Source organism: Citrus clementina, unplaced genomic scaffold (genome assembly GCF_000493195.1).
Source record: "Citrus clementina cultivar Clemenules unplaced genomic scaffold, Citrus_clementina_v1.0 scaffold_4, whole genome shotgun sequence".
Classification (NCBI taxonomy): domain Eukaryota; kingdom Viridiplantae; phylum Streptophyta; class Magnoliopsida; order Sapindales; family Rutaceae; genus Citrus; species Citrus x clementina.
Window position 1 is genome coordinate 20,901,152 of NW_006262274.1, and position 19,848 is coordinate 20,920,999.

Below are 19,848 nucleotides of genomic sequence, written 5' to 3' on the forward strand. Positions count from 1 at the left end.
AAGATGCTAACCGCGCGGCCCTACTCCCGCGCTATAAATTAAGGAAGAGGAATCTCCAGTAATCTAGAACCTAAAACGTAACATGTATCCCTCAAATATCTTTCCTATCGGGTCTGGCCCTGAAACTTCTCGAACTTTCAAGCAGAGGAAAATCAATTTCTATATATGATCCCACAAACCCCTAACATTTTCTATTGTAAACGCAATTACAGAAACCTTAAAAAACAGTTTCAGAAAGAATATTTTCCGACGATACGATGGATAATCTGCCCCACGGGAGAAGTTACCGGAGCATACCGTCTCGCGGTCGGCCGCGCTCTTCCTACGCGCCGAGCGTGAGAGAGATTCCGGTCCAGTACGTCGGCTCGGAGGAGAAGCAGTCGAGGGAATCCAATTCGGCGGTGAAGATCCAGAAGGTTTTCAGAGCATTCCTGGTGAGGAAAAGCGTGAAGAAGATCAAGGAGATAAGAGGCGAAGTGGAGGAGATCGAGAAGCGGATCTCGACGGGGGATACTATTGATTTGATTGCGAGGGATTCACAAGAGAGATTGAAATTGAATGAGATGTTGATGAGTTTGCTTTTCAGGTTGGATTCTGTTAGAGGCGTTGATTCTGGAGTTAGGGATTGCAGAAAGGCGGTTATTAAGAAGGCGATTGCGTTGCAAGAATTTCTGGATGCCGCCTTTTCTTCCAATAATAGCAGGAACGATCAGAACGGTGAGGATGAAAATGTCGTGGAAGCTGTTGACGAGCAGAATCAGTCGGCGCAGGTGGAGTGCACGGAGGAGAATGGTGAAAGAACTGACGCATTTGATGAAAAAGAGACCGTTGAAAATCAAAACGAGGTCGGAGACGAAGAGACTGTCGAAAATCAAGGCGACGACGGAGAAGCTCGGGAGGTTGTTGAGGAGTGCGACGATGTGATGCCATCGGTGAGTAATGGTCCGGCACCGGAAGAGAATGTAGGAACAAGTCAAAGTGAGAGTGAAGCCGATTCCTCGGCAAATCCCGAAGAGGATGAGAATTCATCACCGAAACAAGAAAACAATGCAGCTGGAGCTGGAGAGGTCGAAGAGAATGTGAAAGAGAGCGGGGGCGAAGGAGAGGTCGAAGAGAATGTGCAACAGAGTGGGGGCGAAGGAGCAAGAGACGAGAACTCGAAGAACAAAGAGCTGTTGGAGAGGATGATGGAGGATCATGGGAGAATGATGGAAATGATGGCGCAATTATTTGAGAGGAATGAAATGCAGACGAGGTTGTTGAGTGCTCTGTCTCATAGGGTTGAGCAGCTGGAGAAGGCTTTCATGCGTGAGAGGTTGAGGAGGAAGAAAAAGAAGAACGCTGCTGGCGCTGCTGATGGTTGTGAAACGTCGCGGGATAACAAGAAATGCGGAAAGAGATAGTGATTTGAGATTTGTCTCTCAAATGTCTTTTGTTTAACACGTTTTTATGTTTGTAATTTCAATTCAAACTTGCTGTTGGTGGTAATGGTGATTTGAGAGATTGTGTGTGTTAATTGGCAATGCCCGTGTGTTAATCTTAGTTATTAATCATTACAGTCATTCAATCACTCAGCATCCTCTAAAACTCTCCCTAATGAGCGATAGTGTCATTTTGAGCGCTTCACATCAGTAGGGGATGAGAATATGGGTCACGATTTGTTTATTTGATTGGATGTGAATTAAATGGGTTTGAATTAGAAAAAAATAATATGTTTAATAAACGAGTGAATTCGATTTAATTTGTTAATTAAATAAATTAAATTCGGGTTTGAAGATATTAATTCGTTTATTTATTTATGATTCGTTTAATGAATGGGTTATAAACGAATTGAATACATGTCAATTTGTTTAATATTCATTTAATTAACTTATTATTTTTTGTCCTTAAATTTATATGAATTTTTTTTAAATTTGAATGTTAATATTGTAATTTAGATGACTATATATTTAATTCGAGAATATGATTTTGGTTATTTGTATTTTATTGTGGGATGTTAAATTCGTGACTTTTTTTATATTTAATTTTGTTTATTAATTATATTTTTTAAAATGAATTGTAAACGAATCTTGATTTGATTCGATTTGTTATGAATTCGTAATATGATAAACGAATAATAAACAAATTTAGATTCGATTCATTTATTAATTTTACTAAGCAAATTAAACGAATCAAATTAAATATTCGTTTAATAAATAAATTGAATTCGAATCTTGAAATTTCAATTCGTTTAATAAACGAATCGAATTCGAATCCGTATAGTTTTGACCCAATTTATTTACGATTCAATACGAATTTAATTCATTTATTCGTTTTGCCACCCCAGACACACGTGAAGAAACCTCTAGAAGGAAGGGGTGTAGATGTATGTGGTTTGGTTATTAGTGAGGTTCGTAACTTCCTTCGTGAAATTCTTGACTCACTGAGCACACCCCAATTATATCAGCATAAACTGGGTGTGTTCAAGAATGTAGGGTGGAAGATGCAGCAGTAGAAACGAGACATAACTGGAGCGAGTAAACATGGGCCGGCTGATCTGCGGCCTGTTGTCTACTGTGGACGTTGTATGGGACATTTTTTTCTCCCCCCTCATTTTTCCATTTTTTTTCTGATGAATTGGGATATTTTGGAGTCATGGTTATGGCTCGACTCTTAAGATCGCGCGAGTCATACCAGCCACAAGTGATAAATTCAAGGGCCTTCATCTGTATTCTAAATATATTTATCTTTTACATAACATGAATCATCCAAATGAGAAAACTATTAAAAATTTATTTGTGAATTCATTTAAATTATCTAAAGTTGTCTTATCTGATTTTTTAAAAAACTTTATCTGATTTAAAAGTAAATTTTTAATGAATTAAAAACACTAATTTTCTATTTATACAATGAGTTTCGGTTAATGCAATATAAAGCATTTAGTAGGGAGTTATTTGTCTACAACATAGCTTTTTAAATGCGAGCTTATTAAGCATTCTTATAAATTACACGATTGCAAGCATGTGATCATGTTTATTATATAATACCTCTATTTTATTTTGAATAAATTATGTGATTATTTCATTGAGATAATCATTAGATATCCATATTTTAGTTTTAACTTCACTCAATGGGCTTATAACCCACTGGTAACATATGCCCTATTGGAGTTCTAGCACACACACTTCTCCCCTCCCAATTGGGCGGACTACGTTTTTTCTCCAATAATTCATGAATGTAGAAATCTAGATTATATTATGATTAAAAAATTATTGCAATTTTATTATCGCACGATAGATTATATTAATTATGTATTAGACTATTAATGTTCCACCTTTAGAGAATATGAGAAATACAAGATGTGTTTTTTTTTTAATTATTATTGTCGAGTTGGTGTTGATCAATTAAATTATTATATTGTAGATGTTAGTTGACTCAGTTATTAAAATATAATGAAAAAAAATCTATTAAATAAGAGGCTTGAGATTTGAACTTACATTGTATAATTTTTGGGTCTTCATTTTATCCTTACCATGTTTTTTTTTAAAAAAATTCCTAATAATTTTAGGGAGGGGAAAAAAAATAAAAAAGAACTCTTCTACAAGGATATTTGAAACTATTTGGAAAGAAAATTTGAAAGTTATTTTATGTAAAAAAAATTATTTATTTATTTATTTTAAATAGTTTCCCCCTCACGCTTACCTTTCCATTAAAAATATATTCAAGTGCAATTATTAGAACTTAGAAGTTTTATGTATAAAACTATTTCAAAATACACTTCATAATTCATATGGATAAGCGTACATGTAAATATTTAAATCAAATTCAAACCCAAAACAAACAAGTGCAATTATTTAAAAAGCAATGCAAGCAAGCTGCAATTATGATAAAATAAAGAGCTTGATTAGAAGTAGATTTGTTTAGCTGTTCTGACCACCCAAAAAAATAAACCCTCTTTACCCTTTCTCTTCCTCACATCAAACATATCAATCATATCACAAGCAAAGCGAGCCCCTTTATCCCTCTCTTGTCTGTCTCTCTCCCAAACACGTACGTTTCGAAACGCCGAAGATCGCCGAAACTCCCAAACGATTTTAAAGAAAAGAAAAAAAAAAGAAGAAAAAAACTCCGTATCAAATCACGTCTCTTTTTCTTATTATCGCCGTTCTGGCTTTTGTTGTTCGCTAGCTCGCTCGCTCGCCGTTAAACAGCTCTCGTGTATTTGTTGTTGTTGTTGTTGTTACTGTAATTACTGTGCCCTCTTTCGATCTTATCTGCCTATCTAATCTCTCTCTAACTCCGTTAGTTCTCCACCGGCCGATGGCTGAAGGCAAGTTCGATCTACCTGACGATCTCCTCCCATCTAAACCGTCCGATCATCCGTGGACGCCCAAAGGTATTAATTTAAATTTATTTGATTCCATTGAATCAGAGTCAATGCGAGGGTTTCGTTTATTGATCTGAACTCGCCCAGCATTTCCAGTTGGCCAATTAGGGTTTTTATTTTGACGTGGCTGATCCATTTTTGAGGAGATTTTAGTCAATTGATTTTTGTTTTTGTTTTTTTTTTTTTGTTTTTTATGTAGAATGTTAGCTCCTAGTGTTTAGTTTAATTGGTGAATGTTATTGCAGGGGATGCTTCGGGGAGAAATGAGGATAAGGTTCATCTGGGGTCACTTGACGTGACAAAAGGTGGAAAAATGATTTCTTACCTGTTTAAATACTTTCTATTTTTGTGCCTGGGGTGCCGTTTAAGTTATACTGTTGATTCGTTAATGGTTGCAGATCAATTAGTATCTGAGAGCAGCATACCGTTATCTCCCCAGTGGCTTTATGCCAAACCAAGTGAGAGTAAGGTGGTAAATTCTAACTATTTGTTGGAATTCCGTTGTGGATTTCCATGCCATCACTTTGCATTCGCTGCTATATCAATCCCATCTCGTAGGGCTGGCATATTGGTGCTATAAAATCTAATGAACCTGGATGAAACATATTAATATTAAAGTCCGTTTATGTTTCTGAAGTCAGTTGTTCAACTATCATTTTCTTTGTAATCGCATCGAATGAACTCATTCAATCATATCATGTGGATTTCACTTGTTTAGCTGTTGGGGAAATGTGCATGTGCTCTGTTGCCACAAGGGTTTGTAGGCTGGAAAATTGCATGAATAGGTGTTAGGTCGTCTGGTCATTCACATGCTTGAGATATTGTATCTTATTATCTTGTGGATCGTGATACTCGTTTTTTGTATTCTGGACTTGCTCGCTAATTTATGTGTTAGCTAGGATCTCCCAGCACCTAAATTAATCAGATTATGGTTGCATGTCACTTTTGAAAGTGCTTCAAGGCTGCTAAAAAATAAATTTCTTTTTACGTCCCTCATTTGTGGGCAATGTAGAGGCTTCAATATGTCAGTATGCCTAGTGATATTCCTTACAATAGGATCCCTTTTTTAGCCTGAGTATCTCAGATATTTTCATGCGCTTTCTTTTTGGTGTTAGATCCTCTGGTAACTGGAAGTTGGATTGTTAGAATAGCCACTGAGGGAGAGCTTTGGTCCTCTCTATTTTATTTTTCTTTTTGTTTTTGGAAGTTGGGTGAGGGTGTAAGACCACAAAATGTAGGTGAAATATCTTAAACTTACAAGAGATTTGTAAGGCTTGTCTAGGGGAAATTTCAAGGAGTAAGCCTCTTTATCTTTTTCCCCTCCATGTTTTATTTCACTGATTAGTTGATACAGACTAACTTGGATTATGCTGGAAAGTTACTTTTCTGAGTTAGGATTAGTAATAGGCCATTCTAGGTAATTACTGCATGTTTAGAATTGAATGCCACTTATTCTCTCTATTATTTCCTAATCAGATTTTTCTCCCTTGAGAACTGTGGAATATGAAGACATGGGAAAACCTGTTTTCTAAACTTTTCATGGTATTGGTAAATGATTATAGCCAAATACCGGTCAGGAATGCTTGATGCCTTCTCTTTGTCAAACTTTATCTGTCTTTGATCTGGTAATGTTTAATGGGCTGTTAGGCTAAGACACCATGTTTTTTGTTTCTTAAAATTCTCTTGTCTCATTTTCTGCTGTTAGAATTACTTGATGGCACGGGACACTGATGGTAGAGGCTATCATATGCCACTGAGCTGCAAACCCTTTCTTCTCAAGCTTTTCCTATTTAGTGCTCTGTCTTTTATCTTTTTTTGGTGTGTGTGAGTACCCTTACATTTATTTTTATACTCAATCTCGGTTCACAAGAAGAAATATAAGAATAGTGTTCCATTTGGCAGACCCATGCTCACCCTAGTTCGAGTAAGAATGGGGGGCAAGGGTTGGTATTTGGTGAGGTTTATCATCCCCATCCAAACCCTTAATGAAAGTGTGCTGTGTTATTAAGTATTTTGTTTGCTCAGCATTAGCTTGAAACACTAATTCTAGAGTGAACTAGGCTAGGAAATGGTACTGAAATCTGTTTGGAAGTTTGTAGCTCCGTAAATATAGGTTTGAATACTTTGTATCTCAGTTGCTGTTAGGAGGCGCTACTTTTTGATGGAGCTGTTTTCTAAATGTTCTTACATGTACGGTAGGATGTGCGTGGTCCCACTTCTGTTTCTCTTGGAAGCTCCAGTGATCCCAACCAGAAGGAGAGTTGGCGTGTCGAAGGTTCTGAGGAAAAAAAAGATTGGAGGAGGAGTGCTGCTGATGGTGAAATTAGCCGCCGCTGGCGCGAAGAGGAAAGAGAAACTGGCTTGCTTGGTGGTAGACGAGATCGCAGGAAAACAGATCGTCGTGTTGACAATGTTCTAGCAAGAGACTCAATTGACAGCAGAACTTTACCTTCTTCTGATCGGTGGCATGATAACCCACGCCGTGATAGCAAGTGGTCTTCTAGGTGGGGTCCTGAAGACAAAGAGAAGGAATCCCGAAATGAGAAGAGGATAGATGTCGAGAAGGACAAGGACGATGCTCACACTGACAGTCAGTCTTTTGTAAGTAGCAACCGGTCAGCTTCTGAGCGTGATCCAGATACTCGTGATAAATGGAGACCACGCCACAGAATGGAGGTTCATTCTGGTGGTTCGACTTCCTACCGTGCTGCGCCTGGATTTGGAATTGAGAGAGGGCGGGTAGAGAGTTCAAATTTGGGATTTACCATGGGACGAGGAAGGTCCAATGTTATTGGGAGGGGGACATCTGCAGGTCCCATTGGTGCTTTGCAAAGTGAAAGCATCCCTGGGAAACCTACCCTCTCAGCTGATACTTTTTGCTATCCAAGGGCAAAGCTTCTTGACATCTATCGTAGGCAGAAAAATGATCCCTCTTTTACTACTATGCCTGATGGGATGGAGGAGTTGTCCCCTTTAACCCATGCACATGTTATTAAACCAATGGCTTTTGTTACTCCTGATCCTGAAGAGGAGGTAAAACCTGAGCATCACTTGTCTAAAATGCCCTTTGTTGATTGGCAAAGATATTTTTTTCTTTTGCCCTTTAATTGATTAAGTCATTTTCTGCCTGAAATCGGGTTCATTGGATGCAAACAGGTTGTCCTTAGTGATGTATGGCAGGGAAAGATTACCAGTAGCGGGGTGGTATACAATTCATTTAGACAGGGAAGATCAACTGATTATGTCTCAGGTATTGAAATATTCTCAGTAATTATTCCCTGATTTTTGTGTTCTTTTGCTATCCAATTCCCTCAGTCTGCCAATGTATGCATTGTGTAGGTTCTGAAGGCTTGGAATCCACTGAGATAAAACAGAAGGTTCTCCCCGATGAAATTGTAGACACCTTCCAAGAAGCTGGAAACTTTGATGCATGTCAGGGTGAGTAATAATAAATCATTTTGTATGGTGTTCGAACATAGAGTTACCACTATCAAATTGGGTATACAGTTGCTTGCACCTGTTTTATGTCTGAAAGAAATTGAATGTTCTTCTTTTTTCTCAGGAACAGAGCCTATTCATGAAGAACATAAAATTACAACAAAGAACCTTGGATTGGAATCGAATGGAAAAGCCTTAACTCTTGCAAAAAGCAATGGTGTCAGAACTGCCAAAGATTTTGATGCTTCTAGTCATAATATTGGGGAGGATTGGCAAATGCTGGATTCTGCTTTTAATAAATATCATCAGTTTGAAAACACTGAGTCTGCTGCTTCATTTGACATCAGGCCCAAGCTTCATGATGAATCAAGCTCTCTGTTGGTTACAGCCTCTTCTGAGCAAAAACAAGGTACTGATGCACCGCAGTTGGGGAGCAATGTAACTATGAAAGAATTAGAAAGGGCTGCCCCACCTGAACAACTAGTTCTGTACTACATCGATCCTCAAGGGGCAACTCAGGGACCATTTCTTGGTGCTGATATCATTTCATGGTTTGAGCAAGGCTTTTTTGGGATTGACTTGCCAGTCCGCCTGGCAGATGCTCCTGAAGGAACTCCATTCCAAGATTTGGTTGAGGTGATGCCACATCTTAAAGCTAAGGACATGAATGTCAGTACTAGTGATCCAAATTCTGAGCTGGAGCTTGGTGCTTTTGGAGGAAGTATGGAGGCTAGTTTACCTACTGCTTCAGCTGTTAATAATGGCATGTCCCAGCCATTTTCCGAATTTAATGGCATCTCAGCTCAGAATATTCAGACAAGGTTGTCAGAGCCTGAAGCTCCTTTGCAGCTGCCTCGTTCTGAGGGGCAAAGCATTCAAGATCTTTTGGCACAAGATGAAGGTTGATATTTTAATTAACAGTTTTGAGTTGTTCTTTTTCCCAGATTTTATACTAATTTTTTATTGTGCTTGTGTAGAAATTTTGTTTCCTGGAAGACCTGGAAATGCTGGCTATCCCATTGTAAAATCTTCCGGGAGCTTTCACGAGCCTGTTGTCCAGCCCTCTCAACCAATGGATTTGACAGAATCTGGCATGCAAAATCAGAACGATAATAGGATGCACCCTATCGGCTTGTTGTGGTCTGAGCTTGAAGCAACTCAAACAAGGCCTACCAGTGTGCCTTCCAGCGCTGGAAGAGCTACCCCGTTCAGTGCTATGGCTGATCCAGCACTTGCTGCTGACACATGGTCAGATATTTACAGGAAAAATACACTTGCTGACCCTAATGTGTATCAAGATCCCATGGCTGCTCACCATATGCGACATGTGGAACAGGAATCCAACAATTTCGATCTAGCAGAGCAGCTTTTGTCAAAACAATTGCAGCAACAGCAGCTCCAACAGCGGAATATGTTTTCTTCTCATGCACATTTGAATGAATCAGTTCTAGAACAAGTGCCAAATCAGAATGTGATTCATCAACAACAGTTGGCAAACCATCCAGCAGCAGATTTGGAACATCTTCTGACACTTCATCTGCAACAGCAACAGCAGCAGCAGCAACTTCAGCTTCAGCATCATCAAATGCAGCAGCAGCAGCAGTTGCATCAACAAAAGCTTTTGTTGGAGCGACAGCAATCTCAAGCTCGACAGGTACTTCTCGAGCAGTTGCTGCATAATCAAATGCCTGATCCTGGCCTTGGACAGTCGCATATTGATCCTATCAGGGCAAATAATGCTCTTGATCAGGCTTTACTAGAGCAGCACCTTCTACATGAGCTGCAACAACGGTCTCATCATCCTCAAAAACATTTTGTTCCATCTTTGGATCAGCTCATTCAAATGAAGTTCGGTCAGGCAATACAACAAGAGCATCATAGAGATTTAATGGAACTAATGTCACGTTCACCACATGGACAAATGCAAGCTTTGGAGCATCAGATTCTCCTTCAGGAGCAGATGCGGGCAAGACAATTATCAATGGGATTAAGACAGCGAGCCAATGTGCCGGCAGATAGACATATTGATCCTCTTTGGCAGGTTGATGAATCTGATCAGTTGCTTCGTACTCATTCTGGTGCTCACTCCTCAGGATTTAGCCCACTAGATGTTTACCAGCAGCAACAGAGGCCGCCTCACGAGGAGCAGCTGGTTAACCTTGAACGAAATCTTTCGTTGCAAGAGCAACTCAGACAAGGGATTTTTGAGCCCGGTTCACTGCCATTTGAGCGGTCCATATCTTTGCCTGCTGGCGCGCCGAGGATGAATCTGGATACTGCTAATGCTATGTCGCATCCTCATGGTCTGGATTTACAGGTGTTGAACCCCCATATGCAACCTGCTGGGCAAGTGGGTTCTTTTAATTCTGGCATCCATCCCCACAATCATCATCACCCTTTAGTTCCCAACCAGCCCAATATTTCACACTTGGATGCAATAGATTGTCACTGGTCTGAGAGCAATGGGCAGCTAGCAAATGAGTGGATGGAATCTAGGATTCAGCAGTTACATATTAATGCTGAGCAGCAGAGAAGGGAGCCGGAAGTTAAAATGACTTCTGAAAATCCAAGTTTATGGATGTCAGATGGATCTCATGATGAGAAGTCAAGGCAATTGTTGATGGAATTACTCCATAAAAAATCAGGTCATCAACCTTCTGAGTCATTGGACATGAATATGAATGGAGTATCCCTTGGGAGGAGGTCACCATCTGGTGTCTACTCTGGATCAACCTCTTCCGATCACCCATTCAGTATGCTTTCAGACCGAGAAGCAGGTCCAAACAGCTCATTTGCTGTAGGATCTTATGGTTCTAATTCATCTGAACCACAGCAGGCTTATGTAGCTGACAAGCAGGCTGGCAGTCTTGAAAGCAATGAAAAATTACGACTAAGATCTGAATCTGGAGTTTTTTCTGAGGCAGAATTGCTCTTTCGAAACATCAATGAGAGTGCTCAGTCAGTTTATAAAGAATCTAACATGATCCATCAGTCATTCCTGACCAAAGAGTTATCTGAGTTGGAGGGGAGGAAGCGTGGGTCAAAAAGTGAAGATATGACAAAGGGTTCGGTTTTTGAGGTACAGGATGGCATAGCAAAGCAAGCAGGGTTGGCTGCTTTAGATCGGGTGGATACACTTGGCAGACATACTTCAGAAGCTGCCAGTAAGTATTTCTCCATTTCTTTAGAAGTTTTGCATTTTGTACACGTCACATTGACTTTTTTTTTTTTCCCTCTCAGGTAGTGAAGCTGGTTTCTACGATTCATTTGCAGAAGATTTTGTGAAGAATCAGTAAGTTTCTTTTCTTTGGGTTCTACATAAGTTATCACATTCAAGCCTCTGGTTCAGGACTTAAAAACAAGTACCGATTGACCATTGTGTTTTCGCACAAAAGATCTCTTTTTTGAATTATTCTTCTATTGCCATCAATATTTAATAATTGCGTTATTTCTCACCATATTGGTTCCCCTGTTCTAGCTTTTAGTGTTGAGATACAAAGTGTCTATCCCAATTGATGTGGTATAAGATGTGACATTATCCATGGGTGTTTTCCTATGGATGCCAAATGTGCTGCCATGTCAATTTTGGGATAGAAATTGATGTACAAATTTGAAGTTGGGGAAACTTCGTGTGTGTAATTTTACACTATGATTCAAAAGGGCAATACACTGTTTGGCAACCCTATTGCTCTTGTTCATGCTCAGTCACATCAGTTTAGATGTTTATATATTACTGTTTGGTTGTGTGACAGTAGTTTAATTTTTATAGTTTATGTTGTATTTATCTTATTGAGATCCTTTTAACAGGTCAGCAGTTGCATCCAGGAGGATTCAAGACAGTGTCTTGCTGAGACGCCCATCTGTCTCACGGACTTTGTCATCTCAAGAAGGATTGCATGATGTGAACTCTAATCCAGTTATCAGGGGGAAACATTCTTCAAGTTCTGCTGATGGTATTTATATGTCTATAACTTCTCTTTTTCGTTCATTTTTCCAAGGGATAGGACAGGGCAGGAGGGAGGTGATGACTTTGAATGCCGATCCTTTAATACTTTTATTCTGTCTATGAATTTTTTAATGGTGCCTTGTGATTGTAACTTATGTTGAATTGTTATTGGGTTGAGAAGACAATTGAGAGTCTAAAAGTAGTTTTGTTTCCACAACAAATCTTTGCTGATGTTGGAACACATGAAATTTTAGGTAGCCAAGATCCAGGGGGTAATTCAGTGAGCCAAGTTTCGGACATGGCATCTGGAAAGAAAGAAATAAGCTTCCGGCGTACCTCATCATGCAGTGATTCTGATTCGTCGGAGCCATTGTTCATAGACATGTTGAAGAGCAATACCAAGAAGAATTTCATGCCAGAGACTCACACAACTGTGGGGATGACAGACTCAACAGATGGAATGCAGGGTGGCCGGGGTGGCAAAAAGAAAGGAAAGAAAGGAAGGCAAATTGATCCTGCTCTCCTTGGTTTTAAAGTCACAAGCAATCGGATAATGATGGGTGAAATACAGCGACTAGATGATTAGCCCACTTCTCGGATTTTTGTGTTTTGCCCATTTGTAGCCAACCACTTGTATAGGTCCAGACGAGCGTAATTGCTCATCTGTTTTCTTTTTTTACTTCGCAATGTGGGAAGCGACGGTGTAGGAATTTTTACAGGGTAGTCTTTTGTACAGACTAACAATCTTTACGAGGAAAGGTCATTACATCATAGAATTATGTAGAAAATGTGTTATTCTTTGGAAGGCTGAGTTAGTTTAGAATTGACCTCAGCATTGTGGCTGCGTTGTATAATTATTGTACGCAACTTTAACAAACTGATTCTCTATCGACGGCCATATATGATCGTTTAGGTCTTTTGTAAATTGTAAGAGCCATTACGTGGAGGCAGGAGGATCAATCAATAATTTTTAATTTCAACGCTCAAGAGAAATGAAAAAGTGCAGACGCAGGATTTTGGAAAAACTGCAATATGAAGCATTATTCGGTCCGTCTAAAAGGTCAATAAACTGGTTACCCTCTTAGGGACGGACGGTTTGTTGCTATGCAATGATATAAAAGGGCATTTACAAGGATTATATTTTATCAAAGCCGTTGATCTTGGAAAAGTTGCATGATTGTTCCACCCATGATCCACTCCAACTCAGAAGGAGACAAAGGTACTTCATTGGCGATCAGAGATGCTGCCTCTCTTCCACCTTTATAGCCACATTCTGGAACAACGTATGGGAAATCACTGCAAAAATAATGCTCAATGATATCACCATTTGATCCGCATGGTCACTTATTTGAATATGTAAAGAAACAAAAGGGTAAATTCATATCTGCAAGTTCACTTTGCATGTGTAAAGAAACAAAAGGGCAAGTATTTACCTGCCCCACATGACTCGGTTTGCGCCAAAGCTTGAGACAACTTGGGAGAGTGGAGAGGACAGATCCTGGTAAGGGAATGGCATTCTGGACACCCTAAACAGAGCACTGAATTTGACATATACCTGTAAAAGTTTCCGTATCACAATTGACACCTCAGATTCTTGACAATTTTACACTCACTCAGATTTATACAGGGCACTCTACCTGTGGGAATCTGGATAGCTTTAAGAGATTTGAGAAGGCAAGACTTTCTTCATCATTTCTGCAAGATGACACATGGACATATTATCTTTGCCACAGCCGCTCAAGAAAACATTACAAGGCTTCTGAAACAAAGTTAAATGATGAGAGAGCTCACGATGGTGGTTTGCAGAAAGCCAAATGATCAAGCAACACTGTTGTTGAAGGAAATTCAGTGCAAAGTTCCTCAATTTCAGAAATGTGTAGATTAAGACCCTGAAATTTTACAACACTTCAACTGATCAAACTGAAGTGGCATTTATCAAGAGGGTCAAGATAAATTTAATCAAGTGTACTTGAAGTTATAGCTCCGTATAAAGAAGATCAAGACCTGGTGGTGATCAAGCTAAATACAAATATTACAAAGTAAACTGACTTTTCTTTTTTCCTTTCTGGTCAAATGGAGTCCAGGAAGATTTGTATACCTTCATACACATGAAACCCACTGGCACTCCAAGTTCTCCTGCTTTAGAAAACATTGCCTTACCAACTTCATTTGTCATCTACATAAATTAATGAGAATCCATCAGTTGATGAGAATCTCACCAATATGAGATTCTAAATGAATTATTATAAAATACCAACACTGGCTCAATTGGAGCTACACAAATTTCTTTTTATATCACCCTCTTCAATCCATGCATATGGAATTTTTTATCTTCTACTAGAATGAGAATTTTCAAATTAGAGATTAACAGTTAAGTCATTGCATATATTGATTCTTCAAAGAATTAATTGGCTGCAAGAGGAATGTTTGGGCCAGAAATAGTAGTTGTCATTTATCAGTTCAGTGTAAGTGATAAGATGACAAATATTGTTGCTTAATCCAAGAAAGTTAAATTAGTTTCTCCTATTAAAAATTTATAAATGAGCAAAGTTTCGAGAAACACAACACGATGAAACAAAATTGAGTAAAAAATTATCAAGTCATGACGACCAAAATTAACCATTTTAACAACAAATTACCTGTTGCCCAGATGGCCACAAGTACGGATTAAAACGAACAGCCCGAAAACCATCCTATCACAAAAAAAAAAAAATGTATCAGAATGATTTCCCTGAAAGAATTATTGATAGTGAGATAACGAACATAATTATAAAATTAGAAACATAAAAAAACCTTCAAGATGAGCTGTTCTAGCTGCTTGATCCCTATGCCATCTTCTGCAGGATTTGCAAGGCAACAACCAACAAATTTGGAAGGGTACTTTTTCAGGACACTGTCAATAACAATATTGGCATTGGGCAATGCCAAGATGTAGAAAGTAAACAATAATAACTGTATTTATCTTTGAAGTTCTTAATCATGTTCATACACCATTTGACCAGCACTGTCAGGACAGTATGATCTAAAGACAACTTCTCATGAGGAAATTAGTTATAAATCCTGAAAGCAGCAAGAGGGAAAGCATAACCACAACCTTCTTATTTGTCAACATATGAGCTTTGTTCTTCAATTCTTAATCTATAACAAAAATACAAGTGTAATGTAGAGGAATAAGAACTTCAGAATGAGTAAGATTAATAAGCTATCCACCTCACAAGGTCAACAAAAGACTGATAACTTGAGATGCTAGACCCTATGTGAGTTCTATCATGTTATATGATGCACCCCTATGGACACACACCTGCATCATGCAATCTCCTCACTCCTGTGGATTTGTAGCCATCACACATGGAAAAAAGAACAAAGACTGAACATTTTGCTAAAAATGTAATGTCAACAGACCTTGTCACTAAAGAATGATCAAACTTGTGATTAATGGGCTGCACAATGAGTGCACCATCCACACCGGCTTCTTCCATGCACTGCACAGATCATAAACGAATTTGAAAAGGAGATAAGGAATCAGTCCAAGTATTCAATATACTATAACAAGAATCTACTCATCCTTCCAAATCGAAATATACAATAAACAATCATGCAGATTGCAGTTCCAATCAACGAAAACACCCATAGAAGATTGGGGTGGGGGTGGGGGAATTAAATGGAGATAAGACCTGCAGCAAGAAATCGACATGTCCGGGCAAGGTGGGTTCTTGGCCAGGAAAGTAAGGAAATTTGTCAGCAGCCTTCACAAAATTCAACAGTTTGTCAGCAATCTGAAATCACTTTGTTCCTGTAAACAAACAGGCAGAATTATGCAACAACTATATCGCACCTCTTCAGGAGATGCCCACACGTGCAGATGAGAATCAATGATTTTCACTTTCGAAGGAGTTGGTTTGATGTCAGCTTCACTGGTGCTGGTGGTCGCCATTTTAGCAGCAGCTGAGGATCTAAATGATGGTTTATGATTGAACAACAATGAAGCTGGGTTTGAACATCGAGAGAGGACCGAAGCTGGAATCAGTGGCTTCAATAACTTCGCCGCTGTCACAGCCATTGGCAGCTTACTTTGTATATAAAGTAACGGAGCAGGCTACCAAGAAAAGTAAGTTGGGGACTTTTCGTAAATAAATAAAGTTTTATTTTTATTTTCTAAAATTACTTTTTGTTAAAAAAATTCGACTTTCAATAAAAATTAAAGAAATAAGCAATAAAAGAAATCTCATAAATATCTATATATGAAATTACCTTTTTGGTATAGGAGGGCAAAGATGTCATTTAAGATCACCACCATCTCGCGCAACATTCACTTGAATTTTTTATGCTACCAAAACCAAACCCACCAAAAACCCACACTTCTTAGCTCTTATCTATCGGTAGTAACAATCTTTTATCTGAATCTCTCAACACACCGACTCTGAGGCACTTGTCCATTCCATCAATGGCGGCAGCGGCTTCATTCGCAGCCCAGGTACTTTCTCATCTCCATTCAATCCTTTGTCCTTCTGGGTCAAATTTTGATTTATTCATTTTTGTTTTTGTTTTTGGCAGATAAATGTAGGCTCGGTCTCAGGCCCACTTCAACTGAACAAAGCTCTCAGTCCCTCGCGTAATGCAATCGAGATACCCAGAAAATCTTCTTCATTCCTATCAAATGCTTCATCATCCTGCTCCAGCTTCTTCTCCCGTCCGTTGACTCCCGTTCCCCCTCTCACTCATTTTCCCACCAGGAAAATGGGTACGCGTAGCCTTGTTTGGGCCAGTGCTGAGGTTAGCAATTTCATTTGAATTTGAATGCGTATGAAATGAAGGTGACTTTATACATCTTGTTGAGTAATGGCATATAATGGAAGCAGCCAACTGCTTCTTACGCTGAGATATGGTAGCTCTAGTATGGTTTCCAATGGGATAGTACCTTTCTGTTTTAATTTCAGGTAGCTGATTTACAATCGAAAGTTACCAATAAAGTTTATTTCGATGTGAGCATTGGGAATCCAGTAGGAAAGCTTGCTGGAAGAATCGTGATTGGATTGTACGGTGATGATGTGCCCCAAACGGCAGAGAACTTCCGTGCTTTATGCACAGGTTTTCTTATTCACTTTTTCACTTTAATATCAATCACTAATATGATGTTCTTGTTTCCATTTTTTGTTTGATTGATCTAGTTTTGGAGTCTGTTATAATTGATATCAATTTTGTATCTGACCAGGAGAGAAGGGCTTTGGTTACAAAGGTTCCACGTTCCATCGTGTTATCAAAGATTTCATGATCCAAGGAGGAGACTTTGATAAAGGCAATGTATGAGCTTTCACACACATTTAGATACTTCAGTGTCTTGTTCATTGTTTAGTGTAACTATTGCAGCTATTTGCTTCTTTAAGAATTTATTTATGAACTAATTAATTGAATTGAGAAGTCACATGCTTCTCTGGCTAGGTTACCACATGGAGCTATTAATGGCTTCATAGCAAGATTTATTTTATTTTATTTTTTTTAGCAGTGTAAGAGACATGCTGCCTTTGTTCTCTTCCTTTTGCAAATTTTGAATTATCTGCAATGAAAAGGCGGCAAGAGTTAGTTATGAATGTAGAAACCTTTAAAAAGGACAGCTGTTGTTGCTCCCCTTTGTATTACACTCTCATTGAAAGCTACTACCAGATTTACTTGGTATCTGGACAGATCTCAGCTTGAATAGATCTCTTATCTGGTGTGAAGTGTATGACAAGCTAAATATAGCAGCACGAGCAGGATCTGTTAGCTTTGCTTCAAGTTGACTCTGTAGGGCCAAAACAGAAAGAACAGAAAGAAATGTTGTTGTGTTAAATAACTATTGAAAACATCTGTTGTTGTGTTTTAAGCTCATCTTTTGATGTTCTCAATAGATTTGTTAGGACCTGGAGCTTTTTCTTTCTGTCCAGCTGTTTCCGGGTCCTCAAAGCCTTATCAATTTCCCCATCCTATGAGTGGCAATATAATTGATCTATATGCCTACAGATATGTTTATGGTTTATCAACTCTAAGCATGTTTTAAACCTGCACAACTTCTATTTTTTTGCCTTCAGTTCAGTCACTTTATTAGATTAAATAGTTGTCAGATATGCTTGATTTGGCATATTGTTCGACTAAATTTTATTTACTTAACCTCTTTTTGTAGGGAACTGGAGGTAAAAGTATATACGGCCGTACATTCAAAGATGAGAACTTCAAATGTAAGTTATTCCTGTAGGCTGTAGCTGTTGCATCTCAAGAGAGCCTATATATTTGCCTTTTGAGTGGGTGGGGCATGGATGAGAAGCTAATTGATAAGGACAATGTTTAATTGTAATTTTTCTAGTTGATTGAAAAATTATGCCATTCACCTCTTGTTGATTAAACAAGTATATATAAATTCAGAGGGGAATACTGATGGGTGCTTCAATATTTCTTGTTATGGTCAATTTTGTTTTGTTGTTAAACTAGTTTTATCATTTATCTACCATTATATTAGCATGTGTGGTTCTGAAATGTAAAATGTCTTGCAGTGTCGCATATTGGACCAGGAGTAGTTAGTATGGCAAATGCAGGTCCCAACACTAATGGCAGCCAATTTTTCATTTGCACTGTCAAGGTATGTTAATGCCTTTGCTTGTAGAAGGAAAAGTTACAGTTAATGTTTTGGAGATACTTATATCTCACATTTAATGGTTTATTTGTGGTACTGTAGCATTTTTATTTTCTGCTTAGACGAATTTTTTGTTGAAAATAGGCTGAAAATGCTTCCTGTTTCAGCCTAGTGAAGAAAGAGAAGAAAAAAGATAATTCATTGATTCTTTTGATCTCTTTGACTGGTCATCTTTCTTACTGTATTGGACAACATTGTCTTTGGGCAAGTTTTGAGGACGTGGACATTGTCTCATTTGCCTGTTGAATAATTGGTGTCAAACTTGATCTCATCATGTATGTTAAGGTTCTTCCATTGTCCAAATTAACAAACTTTCTGGAAGACTCCCTTGCATAGGAATACAAGTAGTTTTTCAATTGAAACAATGGCTTGCATGGTGATGAATTAAAATGTCATGTGTACAGGTCCACATTCTTAAGAATGTCATCATGTTTTAAGTGACTTTACCAGCACTGGACCATGGTTGAATTTCTGTCCAATTAACTACCATTTACTATAGCTTCAAAAAGTAAAAATGAAACTTACCATTTTCTTTTGTGGCTGTCATGAATTTGACTACTTAAGTTGTATTATGATAGTGGAAGTACCTTCAGATTGTCATTTAACTGGATGATTTGAACAAGTTTTTTGACATTGCGTTTGTGAGTAATTTTCACTGGTCAATGGATGACACTGGTGTGTTTTCTCTTCTTTTGGCAAATGGCAGACACCATGGCTAGATCAGAGGCATGTTGTCTTTGGGCAAGTTTTGGAGGGCATGGACATTGTTAAGCTTATTGAGTCACAGGAAACTGACAGGGGCGACCGTCCTGGAAAGAAGGTGGTCATTAGTGATTGCGGTGAGCTTCCAATGTCTGAAGCCTGAGCTGGTCAATTCTAGTTCTTTTGCTGCTCTTTCTAAATTTTGGACTAGTTTGCCAAGGTTAGCAGGCTTTTGTTGAATGAGTTATCTCTTACCTACTTGGTAGTTATTTCAGTCCCCCATTTCAGCATAGAAGTTTAAATACTTGGAGTTATAGCAAGAGTGGAATTTCATGCTGTTGATTTGTACCATGAACTGCAGTGAAGCTTGCTGTAATTTTTAGCAGATCCTTTATCAGATTGCATGATGCATGATTTTGAATTTCACACAAGCATGAGGAAGCTCTATAATTATTGTAGTGGCATGAAGATTAGATAAAGAGTTTTGTAGTGGCATTAAGATTAAATAAAAGAGTTTTGTAGTGGCATCGTACGGAATGCATATGACATGGGCAGTGGCTACTTGCAAATGTGTGGCCCAAATCGAGCTGAGACTTTAGCTTGGGTTGAATAACCTAAAAGGGGTAAGGGCTGAAAAGTGATAATTGTACAACTTAATGGGCCTGAACGGGTTATTGGGAAATGTTCTGGGAAGAGTTGTGTTGTGAAACAAAGCAAAACGTACCAGATAGA

General features: G+C 38.5%; 4 protein-coding genes across 6 annotated transcripts; 3 read left to right on the forward strand and 1 right to left on the reverse strand.

Moving 5' to 3' along the window:
* The first annotated feature begins 257 nt into the window (after nt 1–257).
* LOC18044242 lies at nt 258–1,403 on the forward strand. Its single transcript, XM_006437904.2, has one exon. It carries the CDS (start codon nt 258–260, stop codon nt 1,401–1,403), a length of 1,146 nt encoding a protein of 381 aa, XP_006437967.1.
* Nucleotides 1,404–3,887: 2,484 nt separating this feature from the next.
* On the forward strand, nt 3,888–12,675 carry LOC18044824. Of its 2 annotated transcripts, none has more exons than XM_006437906.2 (11): nt 3,888–4,375; nt 4,612–4,671; nt 4,765–4,835; nt 6,566–7,399; nt 7,523–7,616; nt 7,706–7,804; nt 7,929–8,705; nt 8,782–10,968; nt 11,045–11,096; nt 11,612–11,757; nt 12,005–12,675. In XM_006437906.2, exons 1-11 carry the CDS (start codon nt 4,300–4,302, stop codon nt 12,334–12,336), a joined length of 4,728 nt encoding a protein of 1,575 aa, XP_006437969.1. In that variant the 5' UTR covers nt 3,888–4,299; the 3' UTR covers nt 12,337–12,675. The 2 variants fall into 2 exon arrangements, with proteins under 2 accessions (XP_006437969.1, XP_006437968.1); XM_006437905.2 differs by having other exon boundaries at nt 7,935–8,705.
* A 31-nt stretch (nt 12,676–12,706) lies between these two features.
* LOC18044825 (4-sulfomuconolactone hydrolase) lies at nt 12,707–15,871 on the reverse strand. 2 transcript variants are annotated; one of them, XM_006437907.2, is made up of 10 exons: nt 15,586–15,870; nt 15,425–15,496; nt 15,153–15,232; nt 14,544–14,643; nt 14,390–14,443; nt 13,849–13,926; nt 13,542–13,639; nt 13,388–13,445; nt 13,184–13,305; nt 12,707–13,046 (listed from the first exon to the last, which is right to left on the reverse strand). In XM_006437907.2, exons 1-10 carry the CDS (start codon nt 15,808–15,810, stop codon nt 12,896–12,898), a joined length of 1,038 nt encoding a protein of 345 aa, XP_006437970.1. In that variant the 5' UTR covers nt 15,811–15,870; the 3' UTR covers nt 12,707–12,895. The 2 variants fall into 2 exon arrangements, with proteins under 2 accessions (XP_006437970.1, XP_024041096.1); XM_024185328.1 differs by lacking the exon at nt 13,849–13,926 and having other exon boundaries at nt 15,586–15,871.
* A 192-nt stretch (nt 15,872–16,063) lies between these two features.
* On the forward strand, nt 16,064–19,651 carry LOC18044826 (photosynthetic NDH subunit of lumenal location 5, chloroplastic). Its single transcript, XM_006437908.2, has 7 exons — nt 16,064–16,224; nt 16,305–16,523; nt 16,688–16,838; nt 16,963–17,051; nt 17,908–17,962; nt 18,275–18,360; nt 19,121–19,651. Exons 1-7 carry the CDS (start codon nt 16,195–16,197, stop codon nt 19,277–19,279), a joined length of 789 nt encoding a protein of 262 aa, XP_006437971.1. The 5' UTR covers nt 16,064–16,194; the 3' UTR covers nt 19,280–19,651.
* The last annotated feature ends 197 nt before the right edge of the window (nt 19,652–19,848 follow it).